Raw genomic sequence first — 23,818 nt, forward strand, 5'->3', positions numbered from 1 at the left:
TCTTTTTGATTGGTCAACTACAACAATCGCGTAAATTGTCAAATGTCACTCCCATACGCAAACCGTAAAAAGATGGGAAGAAGGGCAAGGATGTAAACTCGCCAGGGTAATACTAAGTAACCTTGAAGAGTCAACATCAAATAAATACTTGGGAATGACCAGGAAAACCTACGTTTGACAGTTGGTTTTTTAACTGGTCATTGTCAACTAAGCAAACACCTCCACACACTGGGGCTAGCAGACACCCCTCTATGTAGGAAGTGTAAACGAGAAGACGAAACTGTACAGCATGTCCTATGTGAATTGTCCTATGTAAGCATTCGGCGAGTCCTGGCCCACACCGGCCCACATAAGAGAGATGTCTCCTGGTGACTTGTCCACCTTCCTAGAAATGGCAAGATGGACAATGAGCTAAGGGTGACAGCTCCCTGGGAGGATGCACAATGGGTCAATTGTGGCCTAAGTGCTGTGAAACTTAACTCGCCCTCCTTACTCTACAGATACAGATACATTACTTACATTGAACAAAAATTTTCCAATAAATAAGTAAATAACACACATTTTCATAATATATCTTCACAATAAATAAAAATACCTTTAATAAACATAACATCACTTACAGTAAGTTTGTAAAAAATTATGTAAATAGCTTTTCCTATTTCAGATTGTTTCCTAACTTTCTCCTCAAGAAACATTTCACAATTTTCAATGTCCAATAAAGCTGATGATCCTCAGACAATAGCCTAACATAATTGAGTGTTTACTATGCACCTATATAACTACATTTCTTGTATCGGAATGTAATTACAATTTATATACTCTTTCAAACTATGTTGTTACCTTTTATATAACGTAATGGCTTCTTTATTTTACATTTTCCTAATTTTCGATCAATTTTTCTCTCTTTTTTATTGTTAAATAATTTATATTAATATAACGACCCTTTGTTTTTGTTGACTGTTATGTTTTTATCCTGAAAACCAAAATAATTGGTGCTCAACTTCTACTTTTTAATATCTGTTTTGTCTACTAACTTTTGGATAACCTTGGTATCTCATCATTTCAATATCCATATATCCTATCTCAATTAATTTTCGTATCGATATCCTTACTACTTGCCTAATATCCCTACTACTACTTTTAGATCTACATGTTTTATTTTTTACTGAAACTTGTGTCTCGTGCTGGAATAAAAAGTGAATAGAAATAAATGGATTCCATCAGGCTCGATTCTAGATCCATGGAGTACAAATAATCCAACACCAGGTCCATTCCACATCCAATGGAATACAAAACTAAGAGTGTAATGCAGCACCCCTAGATAGAAAACAGCACGGCAAGTTAAGTGTTTCATTAGGACATTTTTTTAATCATTTAGGCCGTTAGCCACTTTTTTATCTTTGTTTGTTCAGTCTCCTTTTCAGGCCTTCAGCCACTTTGTACAGGAATTGACGTAACATAGAGGCAAGTCTATTTATTAATAAATAAAATGCTTTTATAAATTTTTTGTGTTACGCTTTGATCTCCCTTGTGATCGTTTTTGCTATCAATATTTGTCTTAGGGATTAGCCGAACTACCTGTGAGAAGAGCTAGTCGGGGTAGTGATCTCTATGATTGTAGTGACTTCCCCACGATCCTCAAGTCAATCATTGATTTCAAAATGGTACAACCCACGTGGTTAGAACCTTACCATGCATACATAATATTGGCATAATTCAATAGTGTACCTGGCAGAACAATAATAGATATAATTTGTAATTTTTAGCATTTAAGGAAACTTTCCGGAGACCTGACGATGAACCGCAAAGTTTTAAGATGAGTTCAAAATCGGTCGATCAAAATTTAATTAATAGATTGTGAGTAAGTTATATATTTATTTTTTTATATAAGTTTTCTCTTTATTAACATTTAACAGAAAAATAAATAGTTACCTCTGCCGTCAGCTTCATTTTTTCACCCTCTTTTCTCAGTTCCTTCTTCATTTGACTGACAACATTTTCATGTCTTCGTTGCATTCGTTGAGCTATTTGTTCTTTGTAATCTCCCAAATATTTAACATATCTAAACAAAAATATTATCTTATTATTAAAAATATTGTTTTTCTTTTTTTGTTAATATTGTTCTGAAGCTATTTTCTTGTGGAATTTTAAATTAATTACTATTTAAATGAGAATAAGCCACAATTAAAGGTTAAAATACGTTTATTGACGTTTCAATTTCCACTTCGGAAATTGTTCTCAAAATACAAACATTAGTAAATTAAACAAATTTTGTTTTTTGTTAATTAGTGAAAAATTCTTCTAATAATTTAATTTTATCTGACTCATCTATATTGACAATTCAGACATACCTTATACATTTTAAAGTAGACGACTTTAAAATGATATTGCCAATATTGTTGAGTTGCGTTCCTGGGACGACTTTCCTTATAAGATAGTTCATTCGATTACATGAAATCAACTTTAACTTGAGAATATCCGTCAGAAAAGATCATAACATGTAATTCGTCTTTAAAAAGACATATACATGCCATAATGACAGTAAAATTCTCCTGTTAGTGATTCCATAGTAAATTATGAGGGAAAAACCAGAAAAAACCTCATAATACTATCCCGACATGGTAAGTATTTGATCGTGCATTTAGTTTACCTTCAATAAACACCAAACTCTGATTTTATATGTTTGTTATTTAAAAAACATAAATGATGTACTCTCTATATATGTTACTGACTTACCAATACTGGTATTTTCCTTTTAATAACTTCCTCTTTCAATATGGGTAACATATAACAGTAATAATATGAGTCAGATAAAATTAAATTATTAGAAGAATTTTTCACTAAGTAACAAAAACAAAATTTGTTTAATTTACTAATGTTTGTATTTTGAGAACGATTTCCGAAGTGGAAATTGAAACGTCAATAAACGTATTTTAACCTTTAATTGTGGCTTATTCTTTTTTTGTTATTTCATATAAATTGTTTATTTTAACTTTATATATTTGGCATGTACGTATGAAGGTTATCACATAAAAATAAAAACTCACTGAAGTAGAGCTACTATAAAAGAAGCACCCCTTGCGTGTGAGACTTAAAAAAATATATTCAAATAAAAAAATATTCAAGTGTATAAATATAAATAGTTAGTTACATAATATAAGCTCTTTCAAAAATGCATTAATTTTAATTTTAATCTAGCCATGTGACACAAATGTTATAGCATTTGAAAATTCTTTGGATATGTATTGAAATCCCCTCGTATTTGCTAAAGCAATCGAAGAATATTTTAGTGTATTTCATTTCCCATTCGTACGTATTAAAACACCGAATTCTTCCAATTCATCTTTACGTCGCCGAAGTTAATGTAAACCATTTTATAGTTTGTTTATATTTCACAAGATGCGTATTTTGTCGGTATTCTTTGATCGAAGCCTCTTTAAGGATATTCTGCGTTTCAAATAAATATTCCAGTTTATATGTTTTGTTTATGTTAAGTTAAGCGAATGAATTTAAAAGATTATTTAATCACTCTCGCTAAGGTCGTTATCGTAAGTGGTTGACTTTAGCGTTTGTCCATTTTTTTCATCAAATTTGTAATATCCTTTGTTCTTCGTCTTACGTTATGGAAAATAAGTTTAGTGGCAGTTAAGTGTTCATTTAATAGTTACAGTTAAAGTGAGGATTTGAAATATACCCACAATGTTCCAGTCTTTTTAAGAAGCAGAGCTCCAAAGTTTGTGTTTCATGCCCAATTTCCAATTTTGTCTTATCCTATCACAGTGGAGATGAATTTGTTCGAGTGGTACAGAGTTTGAGTTCCAGCGAAGTTTGGTTTCTATCCCCAGAATTTTTGTGTAAAACCCCAGTGTGTTTAACTTTTTTGTGTTAAAATTTAAAGTAAAGACATTTTTTTAATAATAATAATTTGCTTTCATAACAAAAAGAATTTGTAATAATTAATATTGTACTATCTAATCATATTTGACATTAGTTTGCTTTTTTTTTAAAGGTCAACCTCCATGCAGTAACAATTTTTTGTAAGTTTTGTAGCATCTCCCGAGTTTGTAAATGAATAGGACACATGCAACTTTTTCTTTATTATTTTTGTAACTGTTTGTGGTGAGACACAATAATTGTTTAATTTTTTGTAAACCATTTTGTTTGTTTATCTTGACTAACTCTCTAACAATTTTTTTTAATTTAATTTGAATAGATATATTTTTTATGTTTAATAATGATTTCAAAAGAGATTCAGGTTAATACCCCTTTGTTTCATTTTTTGTAGTTGCCCCAATTTAACCCAATTGTCATTTACTTCTCCACGCCCAGCTCTCCAATTAAGCCCCGAGTGCCGTTCGGACAGTATCGTTTATTTTGCTTGCCCTATCTCCATTCCCAGTAGTTTCTGTCCCCAGTTTTCGAACCCCCTATAATTATACTCTAAGGCTTAACTCAGACGTACCACTTTCCACCAACAAAACAGTGGTCGTACGGTGGTTGACTTGTCGATCAAAACGACCACTGTCCGTCAACAATTTTGTGGACGTGCTGTGGTCGAATGAACCACAAATCAACCACAAATGAACCACACAAATCACACAGTACAGCTATGAATTTTGAAGAAGCATTGTTGTAGCTTTTAGTGCGCCAAAAAAGACGGCGTCGTCGTAATAGATTGTCTTGGGTTCATCCTATCATCGAAAATAAAGAGGAAAGTCGATTTCAACAACTTTATCATCATTTAAGACTGTATGATGACAAATTTTTTAATTAGTTTCGAATTAGCAAAAGTACTTTCGATTATTTGTTATAATAACAGAGTTAAAGGATAATTTAAAACGAGAAGATACATCCATAAGGACAAGTATTCCTCCTGACAAACGCCTCGCAATCGCTCTAATGTCAGTAAAACCATTTTATTATTTAATGTTTATTGAAATATTTACACAATAAACATGATCAATCAAAAATTTGAGATAAAAGCGACTCCTGGGAAAGTGGTAAAAACTCCGGTTGACTTAACGACAAAGCTTGTCCTGGATTCTCATGTAGCAAAAGCTCCGGTTCTGTTGGAGATAGTGATGCTTGAAGACTACTTCCTTGGGAACATTCCTGTTGAACTCTTGGCGATCGTATCTCGAAATGCCGGATCTCAGGTCGGTCAGTTTGGATACCATAGCGGTCTTCGGGAGACAGCTGTGATCTCTCCTGATATGTATTAGTCGTATTGTAACCATACCCGTGGTAACCATCGAAACCTCTATCTCTAACATTGTAGGTCTGCATGGGTTCAGAAAAGAGTTTTTCTAATAACATTTAAAATTTCTATTTAACAAATATTTAACAATCACCACCAGCACGACTTTATGCTTCACGCATAGAAAAGAGATTGACGCTTTGGCTAGGGAGTCGCTGTGCTGGTGGGGATGCCGTGCCTGTGGTCGGCTTGTGGTCGGTGAATTGCCCGTGTGAGCGCAGGATGGGCAGCATCTGCGATAGTTTTGTGGACGGTATCACCCACCGACGACGACAGTTGTTGATACCGACCACAGTCTGTCGTCCGTCTGAGTGCTACCACGATATTTCATACAAATTGTATACTCTCAACACACAACCACTTTTTTGTGGTTCTAATGTGGTCGGAAAGTGGTACGTCTGAGTTAAGCCTAAGAGGTAGGCAAAATATTTCCTTACAATGTGAGTACATGATATTAACTGCAGTGAATTAAAAAAATGTTGCAGTTGGTAATCAAAGCCTATTTAGATATTTATTATTTATTGCTATTGCCCATTAATCAATTCTTCATAGAACTGTGTTGTTTTGTCTTCAATCCATTGTTAAATGCCATATTTATAGTATATATACATATATATGTATATATATATATATGTATATTATTACAAATTCATTTGATATGTCTGTTAGTTATTATTTCACCATTTTGTGTTTTTATCAGTTTATATTTGTTTTTGAAGCTGTTTTTCCACAGAACTTCATAAGTTTTGTGACATAATTTTTTTAGCATTTATTGGCTCTTCTGCGTAAGCTTTTTTAGCTTGTTGAATATTGCTACATTATTTTTAATTATTTTATATCTATTCTGTAAACGTTTATCATCGGGAGGAGTTTTTAATGATTTAAATAAATTATTTTTTTTATGTATTGATTTAAGTAACGGTGGTGTTATCCATGGTTTTTATATTTTTCTTTTTGTTTAATTTTTATTTTGTTGGTATTTAAGTTTATATAAATTTGTAGTTTCTACAAAAACCAAATTTCTTGTTCTAAATATGACTTTAGTTTTGTATAGTTGATAAAATACTGAAACATTTTGGATTGCGTGCCATTTATATTTATGTTGCTAAAATTATTAATACTGAGTCGTATGGGTGAATGGTATCTAAAAATATAAGATGTAATAATATTCTCAAAATTTGAAGAACATTTGCCAAATAAATGATCCGGATAAATTCTACTTGCTGGACGTGTATATTCGTTTATATATGACACAAATTAACATTTACTCATAATACTATTATACTTCCCTACGAACTATTTATTAGAACTTTTAAAAAATTAAATTAAATTTTACATGATCCTTTGGTACTCAACGCATAGTAGAACATGAAGAATCGAACATTAAAGAAAGGCACATGATAGAGGCTTCACATTGTTTCTTATTCGTTTTTTATATTGGTAGATTGCAAACCTTGCCAATCACCCTCCACATTTTATCCAAGCTTGGTACCTGCTGTGGTAACCGCAGAGTTACTCGATCCACCCTCAATTGCCCCAGGTAGTGTAATAACAACAGTTACCAGATCAGTAATGACATACGCGGCAGAAACATGACCGGACACAGAGATGACAAAAGAATGCTAGATACAGCAGAGGTGAAAACCGACAGAGCTAAAAGTACAGATATACGACGGAGATGCAAGGTGGAGAACATCAAGGTTCGATTGGGTTCGAAATAGAAGAGTAGGATAACGATAACAATAAGCTGAATGACAACCAATAGAACAGTAAAGACGGCGGGAGAATGTTCCCCAATAGGAAAACGATCAGAAAACAATGGAACGATAACTTACTGGAGGCACATTGAAAAACAGATAATCATGTCTACACAAAAAGAAGACGAAAAAAAAAACAGAGAGGGAAGATAATAAGCGAACAAATATTAGAAATTTACGTATAAGAAGAAGGAAAAAAACTCCAATCCAAGAGGGAAAGAAATGATCAAAACAACTAAAAAATTGAAAGGACACAAATCTGGAGCAAACGATATTTCTCTCTGTCTCTCTCTCTCTCTCGCTCGCTCTCTGTCTCTCTCTCTCTCTGCATATTTCTCCAAATTATACTTAGGAATAAACTCTAAGTGGACTTCGGAACAATAAACAAAGTTCAGAAAGAAACGAAAACGGAGTTTACAAAAAACCCAGTCTAGTATTGAAGTACGAAAAAACACAACAGCATAATTAAAGCTTAGGAAATAATATTTCTAAGAACATTTAAAGGTTGCAAAAAATGCGACAGATTACGCAGCAATGAAAAAATAAGAAATGAGCTCAATGTCCAAAGTATGCCAGAAAATTATGAATCTATAGAAAAAAATGGAAACAAAAGAGAGTCATTCTACAAAAAAAAAACAAACAGCACTTTTTTGCTATTAGCAAAATAGTTTAAAACAAATCAAGAAAGGCACCTAAATTTGCAGACGGAAGGGGCTTTAGCCTAAACTATTACAGTGAAAACAAAAAAAAATCTACTTACTTCTTAACAACAGCTAACGGATAAGCTTGAAGTAAAAGTTCCATTATTTTTCTAGCTGGAGCTTTGTCGATAACTTGTTCCCACATAGCGGCTGGTAGTTTGTATTTATCTTCCACTGCTGGTTCCGATACATCGAAGAAAGATTTCGGAGGCACAAGCTTTTCTTCGATTTCATCTAATATTTCTTCCCTTTTGGCTACCTTAAATATTTAAATGTATCAAATATGTTTGTATAAAGTCGCATAATTAAAGAGTTTAAAACAAGATAGGGAGATATTGTAGAGTATTCACAATAAATAAGTTAAATTAACTAAATTAATGCAATTAAATTTGTATTTTAAAAGTTCATGAATTTTGAACCATCTATATATTATAAAGACCTTCTAAATACATTTATGAAACAAAAACTTTGCGACTTTTTGCTTATAAACAATTTGAATGACTTTTTTCGTATTGCTCGAGGAAAAATTATTTTTTCATATTCGAATAGATGATATTTTTTCATAATTTACTATTCTTATTGGAAATAAGCCACTAATTTTTAAATAAGTTATATATAATTTATTTTAACGATTCGATCCCACTTCAGAAATCGCTTTCAAAATACGAAACAATAATAAATTAAACACATCTTATGAAAAGTGTAATGGCGCTTAAATGCAATAAAATTTACATGAATAAATTCGTCTCAAAATTACAATCATTTCATATCATTGCGCCAACACTGAATTTTGATTAATAACGGCGTAAATAGTAATTAAGGTTATGGAAATCACTTTGAAGTCCATAAATCTGTCATTCATAAATACTATTAGTCTAGTCGCTATTGAAAACAGCTTAACCTAGCGTCAGCTAAGCCGATTAGGGTAACTATGTACTTTGGTAATGGTTCTTTGCCTTAATACCTGCTGAAAGATTTATGAACTGCCGATTCACTAAATCTGTTTTCTTTTTCTAACTCACGTATATATACCCATTTGATTTCAGATTTATTTATATCAATTTACGTCGTTATTAATCAAAATTCTGTGATTGTAATTTGGAGACTAATCTATTCATGTAAATTTTATTCAATTTGAATGGCATTACATTGTCCATAAGATGTGAGCGATGTTTATGTTTTGTTAATACTTGGTAAACAATTTTTTAATTTAATTTTATCTGACTCATTTATATTGACAATTCAGATACATATTATTGGTGCTGGTTCGGTATGCGGTCTACCGTCTAATACGCAATCTACGGCTGTTTAGCTGATTCGGAATGCAGTCTACGTCTTCCTAAAATAAGTACAAAGACAAATTAAAGAAACTGTTACAAACTCATTACTGGTCAATTTCTCCTCCTCAGTCCTAATCCCTTTTGGGATGTGGTGACACCATCAGGCCTTTACAGTTTTTTCACGATTTCTCTCCATCCTTCTCTATGCTGGGCTAGTTATTCGGCTTCATGTAACCCTTGGTTAATCAGTATTTTTGTTTGATCTACCCAACGGCTTGGAGATCTTTCCCTAGGTCTCTTTCCTTCAACTCTACCCTCGACTATTAGTTTTTCCATCGTACCTGTTCTTCTAGCAATGTGTCCAAAATACTGCAAATATCTCTGTTGTATTTGTTTAAGCAATCTATCCTTTACTTTAAGTTGTTCTAATATCGATACGTTAGTGCGATGATCAATCCAGGATATTCTCAACATGCGGCGGTATACCCACATTTCAAAAGCGTCCAGTTTATTTTTATCCGCTTTCTCTAAGGTCCACGTTTCGGATGCATATGTCGCTATGGGAAAAATGAGCGCCTTTACCAGCCTTAGTTTTGTGTGTATTGTTATGCTAGATTTTTTCCAAATTGCTACCAGTTTCATCATAGCTCTTCTAGCAATAGTCAACCTTCTACGAATCTCTCTGTCACACCCTCCGTCATTTGTTATTAGTGACCCCAGGTATATGAAACTATTTACTACTTCAAAGTCCCCAATTTCTTTAATGTGTTGAAGATTATTACGAGCTCTGTCTACTATCATGATCTTTGTCTTACTCCTATTTAGCTGTAGTCCATATGTTTTGTTTTTTTTTCTCCAGACGTCTCATTATGTCTTCCATTTCTTCTTGATTTGCCGCGATTATTAAAGTGTCATCTGCATATCTCAAGTTATTGATTTTTTGACCTCCTACTGATATTCCGCCCTTTCATCCGTCTAGTACCTTTCGCATAATGTGTTCGCTGTAGATATTAAACAGAGTTGGCGAGATTATGCATCCCTGCCTGACACCTGCCTCTGTTCTGAAATGATCGGGTGTTGTTTATTTTTACTGTGCACTTATTTTCATATAGACTTCTGATTAGTTGAACTAAGTGGTGGGGTGCTCCCATTTTTGCTAGTATGAACCACAGCTGCTGCCATTTGAGTTTATCGAAGGCCTTTGTGTACTCCACAAAGCACATAAGCTTAGAAGTATTAAATTCACGAGTTTTTTCGATTAGCTGTCTGACATTAAGGATCTGCCTTGTCCTGGGACAAATCCCGCTTGTTGTTCTGATATATGAGGCAATAGAAAAGCTTTTAGTCTTTCATGTATTACATGAAGTAGAACCTTGCTTGTATGAGATATTAGGGTTACCGTTCTGTAGTTGCTGCAATCTAGCGGAGTTCCTTTTTTAAATATAGGGATGAAAGTGGATGTTGTCCAGTCGTTGGGCCACTCTCCAGTTTCCCAAATCTTTTTGCAGATCATATGCATAACATTTACTCCGACATCTCCAGTCTCTTTTAAAACTTCTGCGGTGATCTGGTCTGCGCCATGAGATTTTCTATTTTTCAACTTTTTGATTGCCTTTTCTACCTCTGACTTAAGAATGTTTGGTTCTCTCTCTGCAGTGAACTCATCGTGATTTGCATTCTGGGGATCAACTGCATATAGACTTTGACAATATTTTCTCCATACCTCCGCAATCCCTTTCTCGTCATTTATAATATGTTGGTTTTAATCCATTATTGTTTTTGTGATTGGTTTAAATTCCCTGGATAGATATCGGACTTTGTTATATAGCTCATGGGATTCATACCGGTTTGCATGTCTCTCTAGTTATTCGCCTTCTTCATTTATATGTTTATTTTTATCATCCCTACATGCTCTTTTAATTTCTCTATTTAGCCTTGCTAATTCGTTTTTGTTGCTGTCGTTTTGATATATGAGAGATTTGATTCTCCTTCGCTCTTCGAGAAGTTGCAGCGTTCTGTCTGTCATCCAGTGATTTCTTTTGATGATCTTTTTTCCAGTTCTGGTTCTTTCTACAGAGGTTTCTATGGCATTTCTGAAATCTTTTCACATTTCTTCTGGGTTGTCTTGTATGTTCAACAACAACTGGTCAATTAGGAATGCAAAAACAAACTAGGGAAATTATGACAAACTTAAACAAATTAGAAGTTGAGGCTGGGTTAGTAAATCACTCAGACGAATGGCCAGCATACGGCAAATTGCACCAATTAGGCTACGTGCACTCAACCGTTAACCACCAGAAAGATTATGTCGACCCACAAACAGGAGCACATACGGTAGGGATAGAAAAATCCTGGTTGGAGGGTAAAATTACGATTTTGAAGAAATGAGAGGTGTTCCTGTCAGCACTTTGCAGTCCCATTTGGATCATGTTGCGTGGAAAATGCTACGCAGAAATGTAGAAGATAAGTTTATCTTTTTTCTGCACGATGTTAGAAATGTATATGTATAAATGCCTCTAATTAAATCTTGTCATATAAATTTACTTTAAGAAGCCAATAAGTTTTGAATTTTCATTGAGCTACTTGTTACTTTATTTTGGTGCTACATATAAATATAGAATTTTAGTGAGTGTCTCAACAGTATTTGATGATAGGTGACGTTTCCCGCATATCGAAATTTCGATAGATTGCATATCAGACGGTAGACCGCATACTGAACTAGAAACTCTGCCGTAGACCACATATCGAATCGGCACCATATTATATATACACTTTAAAGTAGATAACTTTAAAATGATATTGTAAATATTTTTGAGTTGCGTTCCTAGGACGACTTCATTGGAAGAAGGTTCACTCAATTACGTGAAATCATCTTTAACATAAGAATACCCGTCAGAAAAATCAGAGCATGTGATTTCTCTTTTAAAACATAACCAAGTGCAATGATGACAGTAAAATTCTTCTGATAGTGATCTTGTAGCAGGTTGAATTTCTTTATTAAGTGCATGTATTTTTTTGTTAACTGTCTTGGGATTAGTAATTTTTATCACTTTAAATACGTATAGGTGTTTAAAATACCCTTAAACTTAAAAGACCCTTTTAGAAATAAATTATGCTTGGGGCTATAGTATTCGATAACCAAATACATTTTCTTTTAAACCACTTTATTCAAGTATTAATTACCCATAATCCCTCTCAAAATTTCAATGGATTTTAGTTAAAAGCCTTCTAAAGCGTATTATTTTCACAGGGGAACAAATATTTCGAACCAAAGTTCACTTCCGCTTCCCAAAAATTAATAAGCTTAGGCCTAATTTATAAAAAACCACTATCCGATTTTATTTCTCAGTTGCCAAATATCATTTGTATCAATATGCATTCAGACAGTGCATATTTGTGGTTTAGTTAAGATCAAGAAACTCACAATTTTGTGATAAGTTGTTCACTGTTCGTTTTTAATTAATGGCGATAGTAAGAGATCCTTTTTTCGTTTATTTATATCGAGTCTGGCAATTCGCTTAGCGCACCTTAACTGGCTCCCGAACTCTATAAAACCACTTTAATCCTACACGAATTGGCTCCCAAACCGATATGTGTACTGGCTCCTGCCCATTGCGAAATTCCCAAAAATTGATTCACCTTCTGAAACTTAGATTTTAAGGAACAGAGGTATAATATACACCAGAAATTAGAAATGTAGATGTAAACAATTTATTTATTAAAGAAACTGCAACTTAAAGACTATACAGGTTGATGCCTTCTTGATATATTTTTTACAAACTTAGAAGCAGTTATACGTTTTTCCAACGTATTTGATGTTCAATGAAAGTTCTTTTAAGACGTATTTGTTTTCGATATACTCTTTTAAGATTAATACTACTTCTTACTGTAATATAGGTATGTATTTGAACATTTTTCAGAACCTGCAAAAATTGGAAAATGTTCAGATGGCAAGTATAAAATAAAGAATTGAATTTTGAATGAAATCTCTCGCATGTATTCGTCATTCTTCGTAGAGACGTACTATTGTCGGCCCACATGGTAGGTAGGTGGAAATTTGGCGTCGTCAGCAATGTAGTTCCCCAACAAAAAATTGCTCCAATATCAATCGCAAAACAATCGTCTACGTCTTCGGAGTCCGAAAAAGAACGACTAAACACGTACTGCAAATTTTTGAACTGCTGATTGTCTAGGTAAGATTGTTCCAATATCAATCGCAAAACAATCGCCTACGTCTTCGGAGTCCAAAAAAGAAAGACTAAACACGTATTTTAACGTTATCAAGCCCAGTTTCTGAATCTTTCGCCACCTGTTTCATGTAATTAAAGTTCATATGAACTAATAATCATTTAATGATAATAACATAAAATTAAACACCTCGTTTTAACTTTCAATATATGAAAGTGTCGTAATACCAAAGGAATAGCTTAACTTACAGTTTATAGCTATATTAGTTTAATGAGTCACTAAAATATTCTTAAATATCATACAGAATCGAATTTATAAAAAATGTGAGATAGTCATAAGTGACTCTCAGTTTGGATTTATAAAAGACTTGGGAACAAGAGAGGCGTTGTTTGCGATTTAAACACTCATTAAAAACACTCTAAAAAAACAGCTAAATCAATATGTGGAACCACAAGAAATAACAACAGAGGAAAACGAACATCTTGGTGGAACGATGAAGTGAAAAGAGAAATAAAAGAAAAGAAGAAATTATGGAAAGAATACATCCAAGACAAAACACAACAAAAATATGAAAATTATAAGAGACAAAGAACAAAAGTTAAAGAGATAGTTAAGAAAGAGAAAAAGAAAAGTTGGGAAAAATTCGGGGAAAAAATGGAAGAAAACAGCACAGAAAACGTAAAATTATTTTACAGAACACTGAAAAACCTAAGAAGCAACAAAGAAACGAAACTGAAACAAATAATGAACAAGGAAGGAACAATATTAAACGACGATAAGACAATAATGGAAAGATGGAGGGAACATTTTCAGCTGATACTGAATGGAAATCAAGCGAATACAATGGAGAAAGAAAGCCACAACAGGAGAGTATCCATGAGAAACACGGAAAATACAGAAACTATAGAAAAAGAAGAACTGGAAGAAGCAATAAGAAAGATAAAGATTGGAAAAGCACCAGGAAGCGATGAAGTAGCACCAGAAATGATGAAATATATAGGAGTAAAAGCAAAAGAAAAATTGTTATACATATATAACCTAATATGGAAGAGAAAAGTAATACCCAGAGAATGGACAAATGCAGTAATTATACCTATATACAAGAAAGGAAACACAAGAGACTGTAGGAACTATAGAGGTATATCACTACTATGTGTAGCAGCAAAAATATACGAAACCATAATAGAAAGGAAAATTAGAAAAGAAATAGAACATAAATTAGAGGATGTACAAAGTGGATTCAGGAAAGGACACAACACACAAGACCATATATTCACCATGCAACAAATAATAGAAAAAGCCTTAAAGAAAAATAAAGAAATACATCTGAGCTTTATAGACATGGAAAAAGCATTCGACTCAGTCAAAAGAAAAGATATATGGGAAAGCCTAAAGAAGAAACAAGTAAGTGAAGAACTGATAGAAGCAACAAAGAGTATATACATGAAAACAACAAATACAATAAGAATGTTAAATATACAGTCAGAACCATTTGAAACAACCCAAGGAGTTAGACAAGGGGGAAGTCTCAGCCCAGTACTATTCATAAATGTAATAGATGAGATAGTGAAAGAATGTAAGAAAATATTCAAGAAATACTGCATCGGTTGGAACAGAATGCAAATGATAAATGCTGAGATGTGTATATTTGCAGACGACATAGTATTAATTGCGGAAACTGCAGAAAAACTGAAATACAACTTAGAGAAATGGAACCTAGAAGCAAGCAAATACAACTTAAACGTAAACAAAGAGAAGACTCAAATAATGAAAATATCAAGGAAACAAGGGACGGAAGATCAAATAGAAGTAATGATAGACCAACAAAAAATAATACAGACAAATTCATACAAATACTTAGGAACAGTAATCAACAACAAAGGAGACATCGAGGATGATCTTAACAACAGAATGGAAAACACAGGAAAACTATTCCAAGCACTAAATAGAGGATTCCTTAATAACAAAGAAATATCAACAAAGACCAAGATGACAATATACAAAACAATATATAGACCTACAGTGACATATGGAGCAGAAAATTGGATATTAAACAAAAGACATCAGAGCAGAATTCAGGCAGCAGAGATGAAATACCTCAGAAGAACGATAGGAGTAAAAAGAACTGATAGAATCAGAAACGAAGAAATAAGAGAAAGACTCAAAATCAAACCGATACTCGAGTCAATCAAAGAGAAAAAATTGGCATGGTTCGGACATCTAACCCGGATGGACAATAATAGACAAGTTAAAAGAGTGTGGGACGCCAAACCAATAGGGAAGAACAGAAGAGGAAGACCCATTAAAGAATGGAACAGTGACATCTCGCAGATACTACAGAGTAAGGGTAAGACTTGGCAGGTAGCAACACAGATGGCATCCAATAGGAAGGAATGGAGAAAGTTCGTTAAGAGCTAGGACACCTCTGAAGACTGTCAAATAGTGTAATGTAATGAATTGTATTTTAAACGGCCCAACACCGAAAGGTACAAATGGGTCTACTGATTAAGTAAAGTAAAGTAAAGTAAAAATGCCTCGATCACCAGAAAAAAGTATATCTCTGTTTCATCGACTACCAGTCAATGTCGAGTTGATAGAGTTTAGCATGAAAAATTGTTGTATGAATTACAGAAAATGAAGCTTAGACGGAAAAAAATCTGGTCAATTCGCCTGAATCCTGAATCTCGCTAATTCACGCAAACCTTTATATCGGTATAGAGCTTATTACCTGCAAGCGGGAACCAATTCATGTGCACCCAATTCACCATTTGCCGCTATGTATTCACATAGTTATCTTATTCCATCTGATTTCTGCTGACGAGCTATAAGGGATTCCGACTACCTGTTCCTTTGGATTCCAACATCTGTTTTTTTTTCAGGCCTATGGCTCTGTATTGAAAGGTCAAAAAACTATTATGTGAGTGCAATATTTATTATTGAATTTTTTTTTGCTGTTAGGGACAGTAACTTTTATCATTTTTTGTTGAGAGTTTATTTTTATTTATTTTTAGTATGTTACTAAATGTAACATAATTTTGTAACGGTAATTTTAGAATAATACGAAACAATGGCCAATGATATTCGTTCAGATTTTAGTGGTAATAAACAATCTTTATTGTTTATCTTTTTGTAATTCCTATTTGTTTAAATTTGACAGTTTAATAAACATTGTATTATTTTATTTTTGAATAGGGGCGATATAAATCTTTTATCAAATATAAGTATTTTATTAAATATATAACCTTTTCTTACAGTTTATGGTTAAATATGTCGATTAAAACGTTTTTGGTTGATAATTTGCTGATATGTTTTCTAACGTGTGGTTTTCTGATGTTTTTGAGAGAAATGTCTGTTTAGTTTATTTATTTTTGAGTTTCTTTATAAGATTCATGTTAAAACTTATTGGCGCTTTCTTTCAAAACTATACTTGAATCTTTTCCTTTGAATATTTTATTTTTTATAATATATGACATTTATAAAGATGATATTTTCTATCCATATTTTACATATTTACATATTTGAGATCTATCAAATTCTTTATTGTTAATATAGGATTTATGTTCTCTTATTCTAACATTTATTGGACTTGATGTTTCGCCTAAATAAAATTGTTCGCATTCATAAGGTATTTTATAAATACAATTATTTGTTCTTTCTTGGTCGTTGTTAGATTCAGTTTTAAATAAAATGGATCTTAATGTGTTTGTTATGAGAAGGTAATTATGGCTATATCTTATAAGGATTTAATAATTCCCTTATTGATTAATTGATGTTGTGATTTGATTTGTAATTTCAATATCTGTCGGTGTGTGTTGGTTTTCTGTACACCTGAATCTCATATCTAGTATCGTCCTTTGAGATTAAAACATATAGGAAACGTAGTGTGTTATTATATTCCTTTTCCGTGGTAAATGTTATTGTCTCTTCTTTATCGTTTATATTATTTATGAATGTATCCAAAACTCTAATCCATGAGGCCCTATTGAGAACACATTATCTACATACCTTCACCATACTGTGGGTTTTAAATTTTGTTTATAAACAATATATTTTTATAATAATATTTGTTTTGACATCTTTCATAAATATAATTACTAATAATAGAGATAACGCAGTGCCCATTGCTAGATCAGAATTTTTATTTGCAGAAATCATTATTTAGTTGAAAATTGGTATTATCAGTGCATAACGTCAATAACTTTACTATAGCTGATACATTTAGTCTTGTTCTAGTTGTTAATGTATCATCTTTCTCTATTTTTGTTTCGATTATTTTCAAAGCCTTATCTAGTGGCACTATATATGATTGAGCTTTAAATTCTATAAGAGAAACACTCACTCATAAATTGTTTATTTAGGTGCTGGCATAATTTTAATATGAAAATAAGTTATATGTAAATTTATCAATTAATATAAATACTGTGTGTGTGTATGCAATCAAATTACGGTACCTGTGATGTTGATGTAATACTTGTTCTTCTTCCTCAGTGCACTGGGTTAACTCGGGAATAGAATCTTCTCAAAAGGTCGCGTGGTCACGTTACACAAAAAAATACTGCAGTGTTTGACGCGCTGATTTATACAAGACTATATCTAACATTGAAGTGCGTAGCGTGTCGTCTTGTAGCTTGCTCCCTTAAAACCTTAGGGGGGGGGGCGGACTGTACAGGTCCGTATTAATTCACGATTGACAAGACATACACACACGTTAATTAAAGAATTAAATATAAAAATAAAATAATAAAAATTATTAATAAAAACTAAGAATATGTATGGAGGGACGTAACAATATGTAAATACATTATTTATGTCAAAACTTACTAGAAGATTATTTGAATTAAATTCCATATTCGATAAATTATTTTAAAAATGTTGTGTATTCTTTATAAATGTGTCATTATTATTAAATTTGCAAATGGTTCATTTTGGCAGTTAACTACAAGGGGAATTCATGGTACAATACAATATACATATATATGGTATTATACAAATATGTCTAAGTGGTGTATTCGCTTTATAAACTTTTGTCACTCCATAAAAATGAGGTGTCTTGTTGAAATGAGGTGTAATTAATTATCTTTGATAATCTGTTAAATAAGTCTGAGTCAGATAAAATTAAATTATTAGAAGAATTTTTTACTAACTTACAAAATTAAAATGTGTTTAATTTACTAATGTTTTCTATTTTGAGAACGATTTGAGAAGTGGAAATCGAAACGTCAAAATAAAATTATTTTAAAGTAAAACTGTGCCTTCTTTCCACTAAAAATAGTAAATTACGTTAAGATGCCACAAGAAAGTACACTCATGGACAAAAATATCGAATATTTTGTAATTTTCCAACTTTTTTTTTTGGAGTCACTATTACTTCAAAATAATTTTAGATTACTGATAATACTCATATAGTAGGCTGATGTACTCAACTGGTTTGAAATATTTTGATGTTTATTTTGACGTTTATTCAGTGGTTAGTGTCATTTGTACATTTCATCATAAAAAACCTTCTTCACGTAAAGGAAAAATCATACTAATTCGGTTATTTTTAATATATATATATATATATATATATATATATATAGATCTAGCGGTTAATGTGGGCCCCGTACTAAAACGGTATTATACTAACTCCAGGAGAATATACACCGTGTATATTATTATCTGGGTAGCGCTTTATGTAGACTCCGACCATCACGTAGGATTAAATGAACTCCGTAATAGGGTAAAACACTTTTGGGATCCGTATGTATTCTTCCCCGTACACAACTAAACTCCTCCGATGTTGCCAATAATTTGATTAGTCGTAGATTTTTAAATTTTACAGCAGGTACGTTTTGGAACTTGAAATTTATTTAAATATCAATCAATTTAGTCATCCCGAAATTTCACAAATACTTGGTTAATGTAGTTAAATATTTTATGGTGGTAATTTATATTACTTGCTTTAATTATTTTTAAACTTAAGTTAGTGTCTGTTATAAGCTTGGAAAAGGCAATTTTTATGTATTAGAATTTTTTTAATGCATTGACACTGAAAAATTTATTATATAAATGTACGTTCCGATGTTTCGATTGCTACGTTTTATGATGTACAATATTTGTTTTATAAAGTAGTAAAATTTAAATTATAATAATTTGTAAATCAATCTTAAAATTATAATTTTTTACTGTCTAATTTTAATATTTCAATTTTTAAATGTAGGGAATTCAATATCTTACTATGAACTGTCAAATAACTGTCAAAGTTAAACTTGATAATTAAAAGTTCTCCTATTAATTTTTAATAATTGTGTGTATATTAAACAGTATTTAATAGTTATATTACAATTAATTAGTATTTAAGATTCCCATTGATGTAGTCAACGAGTAAACATTACCTTGTGATGTGATAATTCGAATTATTTTGTGTGTTATGGAAACAGCAATTATTATTGGACTATAATATTATTATATTCAACTGAAGGAAAACTGCAGATACAGGTAACTGTTATATTCCTATTATTTTATTCACAGTGTCCTAATAGGACGACTGTTGCAATACTAAAAATTAAGTGAAGTGTTTTTGGTATCCAGGAACACTCACAAAAATGAACTCAAATCAAAACCTCACAACTCCACAAGTCCTCCCCACAAAATCATATGTCGCTGCTACTTTATCCAAACCTCCACCTCCTACTTTCCCACGTAAGGAGCAAGACATTTTAATGCACGCTATTCCAAATACTGTTTTATTTGACTATGTTAAAGCTATAGGGGACATTGTTATCCCAAAAAACATTACCTTTGCATCACGTATTCCAAATAACCGCATCTGTATTTATCTTTCCTCGCCTACAGTTGTCGATAACCTTCTAAAAACACATCAAAATATCTCTATCAACTCTACAGTAGTTCCCATCAGAAGACTTATCACCCCAGCTAAACGCCTTCTTATATCTAACGTATCTCCTTCAATTCCACATTCCATAATTGAGAAAGCCCTTAAAGATATTGGATTACAGCTGGTCTCTCCTGTGTCATTTGTGAAATGTGGTGCACTCGGAGAAGGTTATGCACACATAATGAGCTTCCGAAGAGTAACGTATATTATCCCCGATAAAGAGAACTTTTCAATAGATAGAAACTTCGTTATTACATACGAAAACACACCTTATAGAATATTTATTTCTACGGATAAATTGCATTGTTTTTTATGTAAAGAGGTCGGACATACCGCTGACTCATGTACCAATAATCCAACTACTTTTTCTCAAACTGAACTACCCCATCTAGAGCCCTCTACATCTGAAATTACTGATATAATTTCTGACGTAAACACTCCTGTTCAATCAGACCTAACTACTTTAAATTGCACAGAAACCCACACTGAAATAGATACTGAAACTATAGACCCATCAATTCCACCCACACAAGGACAAAAAAGAGCTATATCAACAGACAGCAATTCTGATATTCCTTCTCTATTATCTTCAGCAAGTACACCCGAACCAGCGTCTAACCAAATGCTTCCTCCGTTATCCACAAAAACAAACACTATCTCCAAACCTCACAAGAAAAAAGCAAAAACTACAAAATTAGAGGAACATAATCTTACAGCTAGTTCACTACAATCCGTAGCGGCCATTTATAAAAATAATCCATCTGGTCTAACTTTGACCGAGACTCAGTTTATTGCTTTCCTAGAAAATACACATGGTAATCCTAGTCCACTTAATGAAGCTTTTGTTTTTACGTCAAATATTGAAGGACTATTACAAGACATAACAGTTCTCCATTCAGAAACTAAGGAAAGATCCCTTAAAAATCGACTGACGAGACTTCAAAAGAAAATCAAAAGACAGCTAAACCCAGATGACTCTGATAATATCAGCGTCTCATCTGAACTAACCGATGATGAAACCAAAACCCTTATCTCCCAACAGCCAGAACAACCATCTCAGTTGCCCCTTACCCCTTCAACTCAAGATTCACCTTCAATTTAATCCAATGGAACTGCGATGGGTTCTTTCCCCGTATTGAAAGAATCCAACAACTAGTGACAGAAAAACAACCCGATATCATATGTCTACAAGAAACGAACTCAAAAATATCTAAGCTTCCCACACTAAAAAAGTTCGAAGGATATCATTATATCAGAACTAATTGTGACAGAGCCAGTGGTGGGACATCTATTTTTATTTCAAGTGAAATATATTCATCCCATCTTCTCATCACCACCGAACTCGAGGCTATCGCCGTAACTACTTGGTGTCCTAATAAACTTACGATATGCAGTGTTTACATTCCTCCTAACTACCCCCTTAAAGAAATTGAAATTCTAAATCTTATATATCAGCTCCCCGTTCCGTATATTCTAGTAGGTGACTTCAATGCTCATAACTTTATGTGGGGGTCAAACCATACTAATGGCAAAGGTAAAACTATAGAAAACGTTATCAATTGCACAGGCTCCTGTCTACTAAATACAGGCTCTAATACGCATCTGAACTTTTCCTCTGGCACATTTTCGGCGATAGATCTTAGTTTTAGCGACCCAAAAACATATACTTCACTAACTTGGAAAACTTTCGATGATCTATATGACAGCAACCACTTTCCAATATTTGTATCATCTGATATCTCCAACCATGAACAAACTATAACCAGAAACTTCTGGCGGCTAAAAAATGCCGACTGGATAGACTATATTTCACAAACAGATAACACCTTACCTTCTCTATCCCTATCCAACAATATTAACAATAATCTATTATTAATCACAGATTCCATACTTAAAGCTGCAAATTTGCACATAGGCAAAAATAGTATTTCCCATAAAAGAAAGGCAGTACCTTGGTGGAATACATCTTGCCAAACTGCAACAGAACAACAAAAATTAGCTCTTAAAAATTACCGTAAAAACAAAAATCTGGAGAATCTTATTGAACTAAAGAAAACCAGAGCCAAAGCCCGATTTATTATAAAACAAAGTAAAAAATCATCTTGGAGAGAATATGTATCCTCTATTAATTCAGGCACCAACCCGGCGGACCTCTGGAAAAAGATTAGGCAAATCCAAGGAAACAGCACCAACCTCAAAATCTCTAGTATTGCTGTAAATAACACTACAATCACTGACAATCAAGAAATCGGTGAAACCCTAGCAACGCACTTCGACACTAAATTCAAAAGTAAAATAGATGCCTCCTTACGAAAACCATTACCTAACGCCCCACCCTGTTCCTCACCCGAAACAATAATGGACATCACACACCTTAATTCTCCCTTTCTTTTTGAAGAACTAGTATCAGTTATTCAAACTTGTAAAAACAATGCCGCTGGTCCTGACGACATTCCTTACATATTAATCAAAAAGCTCTCAAACTGTAGCCTACTTAAAATACTTGAGATGTATAATTTAATCTGGTCATCTAACCAATTTCCCAATCAATGGCAAACCTCTATCGTAATGCCTATTAAAAAGCCTAACCTAGAACGTTCCTTGGCCAACTCTTATAGACCTATATCACTAACTTGTACGATGTGCAAAATATTCGAAAAAATGATTAATAAAAGACTCCTATGGTTCATTGAAAAACATAAGATATTTGCTAGTGAACAGTCAGGATTTCGTCAGAACCGTTCAACCCAAGACAACCTTGTAATCCTCCAAACTCATATATCAGAGGCCTTAAACAAAAGACAAGAAGTCGTAGCTGCCATATTTGATATTGAAGGTGCTTTTGACACTATAAGTAGGCAATGTATATTAAACAATCTTATCCTTCTTAATATTAATGGTAATATATTTAACTTCATACGAAATTTTCTATCTTCTAGATCGTTCAGAGTCTCTGTCAACGGTATTTTATCTTCTACTTATACTCAAACTGATGGCGTACCTCAGGGATCGGTACTAAGTCCTACACTTTTTAATCTAGCAATAAGTGACTTATGCTCTCACCTCATTTCCCCTATTAAACATATCATGTATGCTGATGACCTAGTAATTTACTGTCATGGACAAAACTCTTCTACCACCTCGAAGCTTATTCAAACTGCTGTTGACACACTTTTAAAAAAAACTAGTGACATGGGGTTATCTTTATCCAATGTAAAATCTAAAATTATAAACTTTAGTAGACGTCCCCCTTCTCCATCTCCACTTATTTTGATCAACAATGTCCCTCTTCCTATTGTTAAACAATGCAAAATTCTCGGATTAACGTTTGACTCACGACTAACTTGGAAGCAACACATATTTGCAATAAAAAGAGAAACGAGCATAAGACTAAACATAATAAAAACTCTATCACATCATTATTGGGGATCTGACGAAAACTCACTACTTAAAATATACAGATCACTAATACGCTCCAAGCTAGATTATGGTTGTCACATATATATATCCGCCTCCAAAACATATATTAACCTTCTAAACTCAATTCACAACACAGCCCTTCGTCTTTGTATTGGCGCTTTTCGATCTAGTCCTGTAGATAATCTTTATTGCGAAGCTAACGAACCTCCTCTTTGTATAAGACGAAAACAACTGCTACTTTCTTATGCAGCATCGGTATCAGCTAACCCCTCTAATCCAGTGTATCCCTTATTTGTAATGTCCACGTATAATTTACACAATACCAATCTCTTACCACC

The 23,818-nt window shown here is 32.9% G+C and overlaps 1 protein-coding gene across 1 annotated transcript in view; it reads right to left on the minus strand.

Moving 5' to 3' along the window:
• LOC140447530 (uncharacterized) overlaps positions 1-23,818 on the minus strand; it is a 90,201-nt gene that overhangs the window by 11,870 nt on the left and 54,513 nt on the right. Inside the window, exons 6-7 of the mRNA XM_072540229.1 lie at positions 7,775-7,974; positions 1,933-2,062 (exon numbers count right to left, since the gene is read on the minus strand). Coding sequence (XP_072396330.1) covers positions 1,933-2,062; positions 7,775-7,974 — 330 coding nt within the window. The remainder of the gene's footprint in view (positions 1-1,932; positions 2,063-7,774; positions 7,975-23,818) is intronic.

The sequence above is a fragment of the Diabrotica undecimpunctata genome, chromosome 8 (genome assembly GCF_040954645.1).
Source record: "Diabrotica undecimpunctata isolate CICGRU chromosome 8, icDiaUnde3, whole genome shotgun sequence".
Taxonomy (NCBI): domain Eukaryota; kingdom Metazoa; phylum Arthropoda; class Insecta; order Coleoptera; family Chrysomelidae; genus Diabrotica; species Diabrotica undecimpunctata.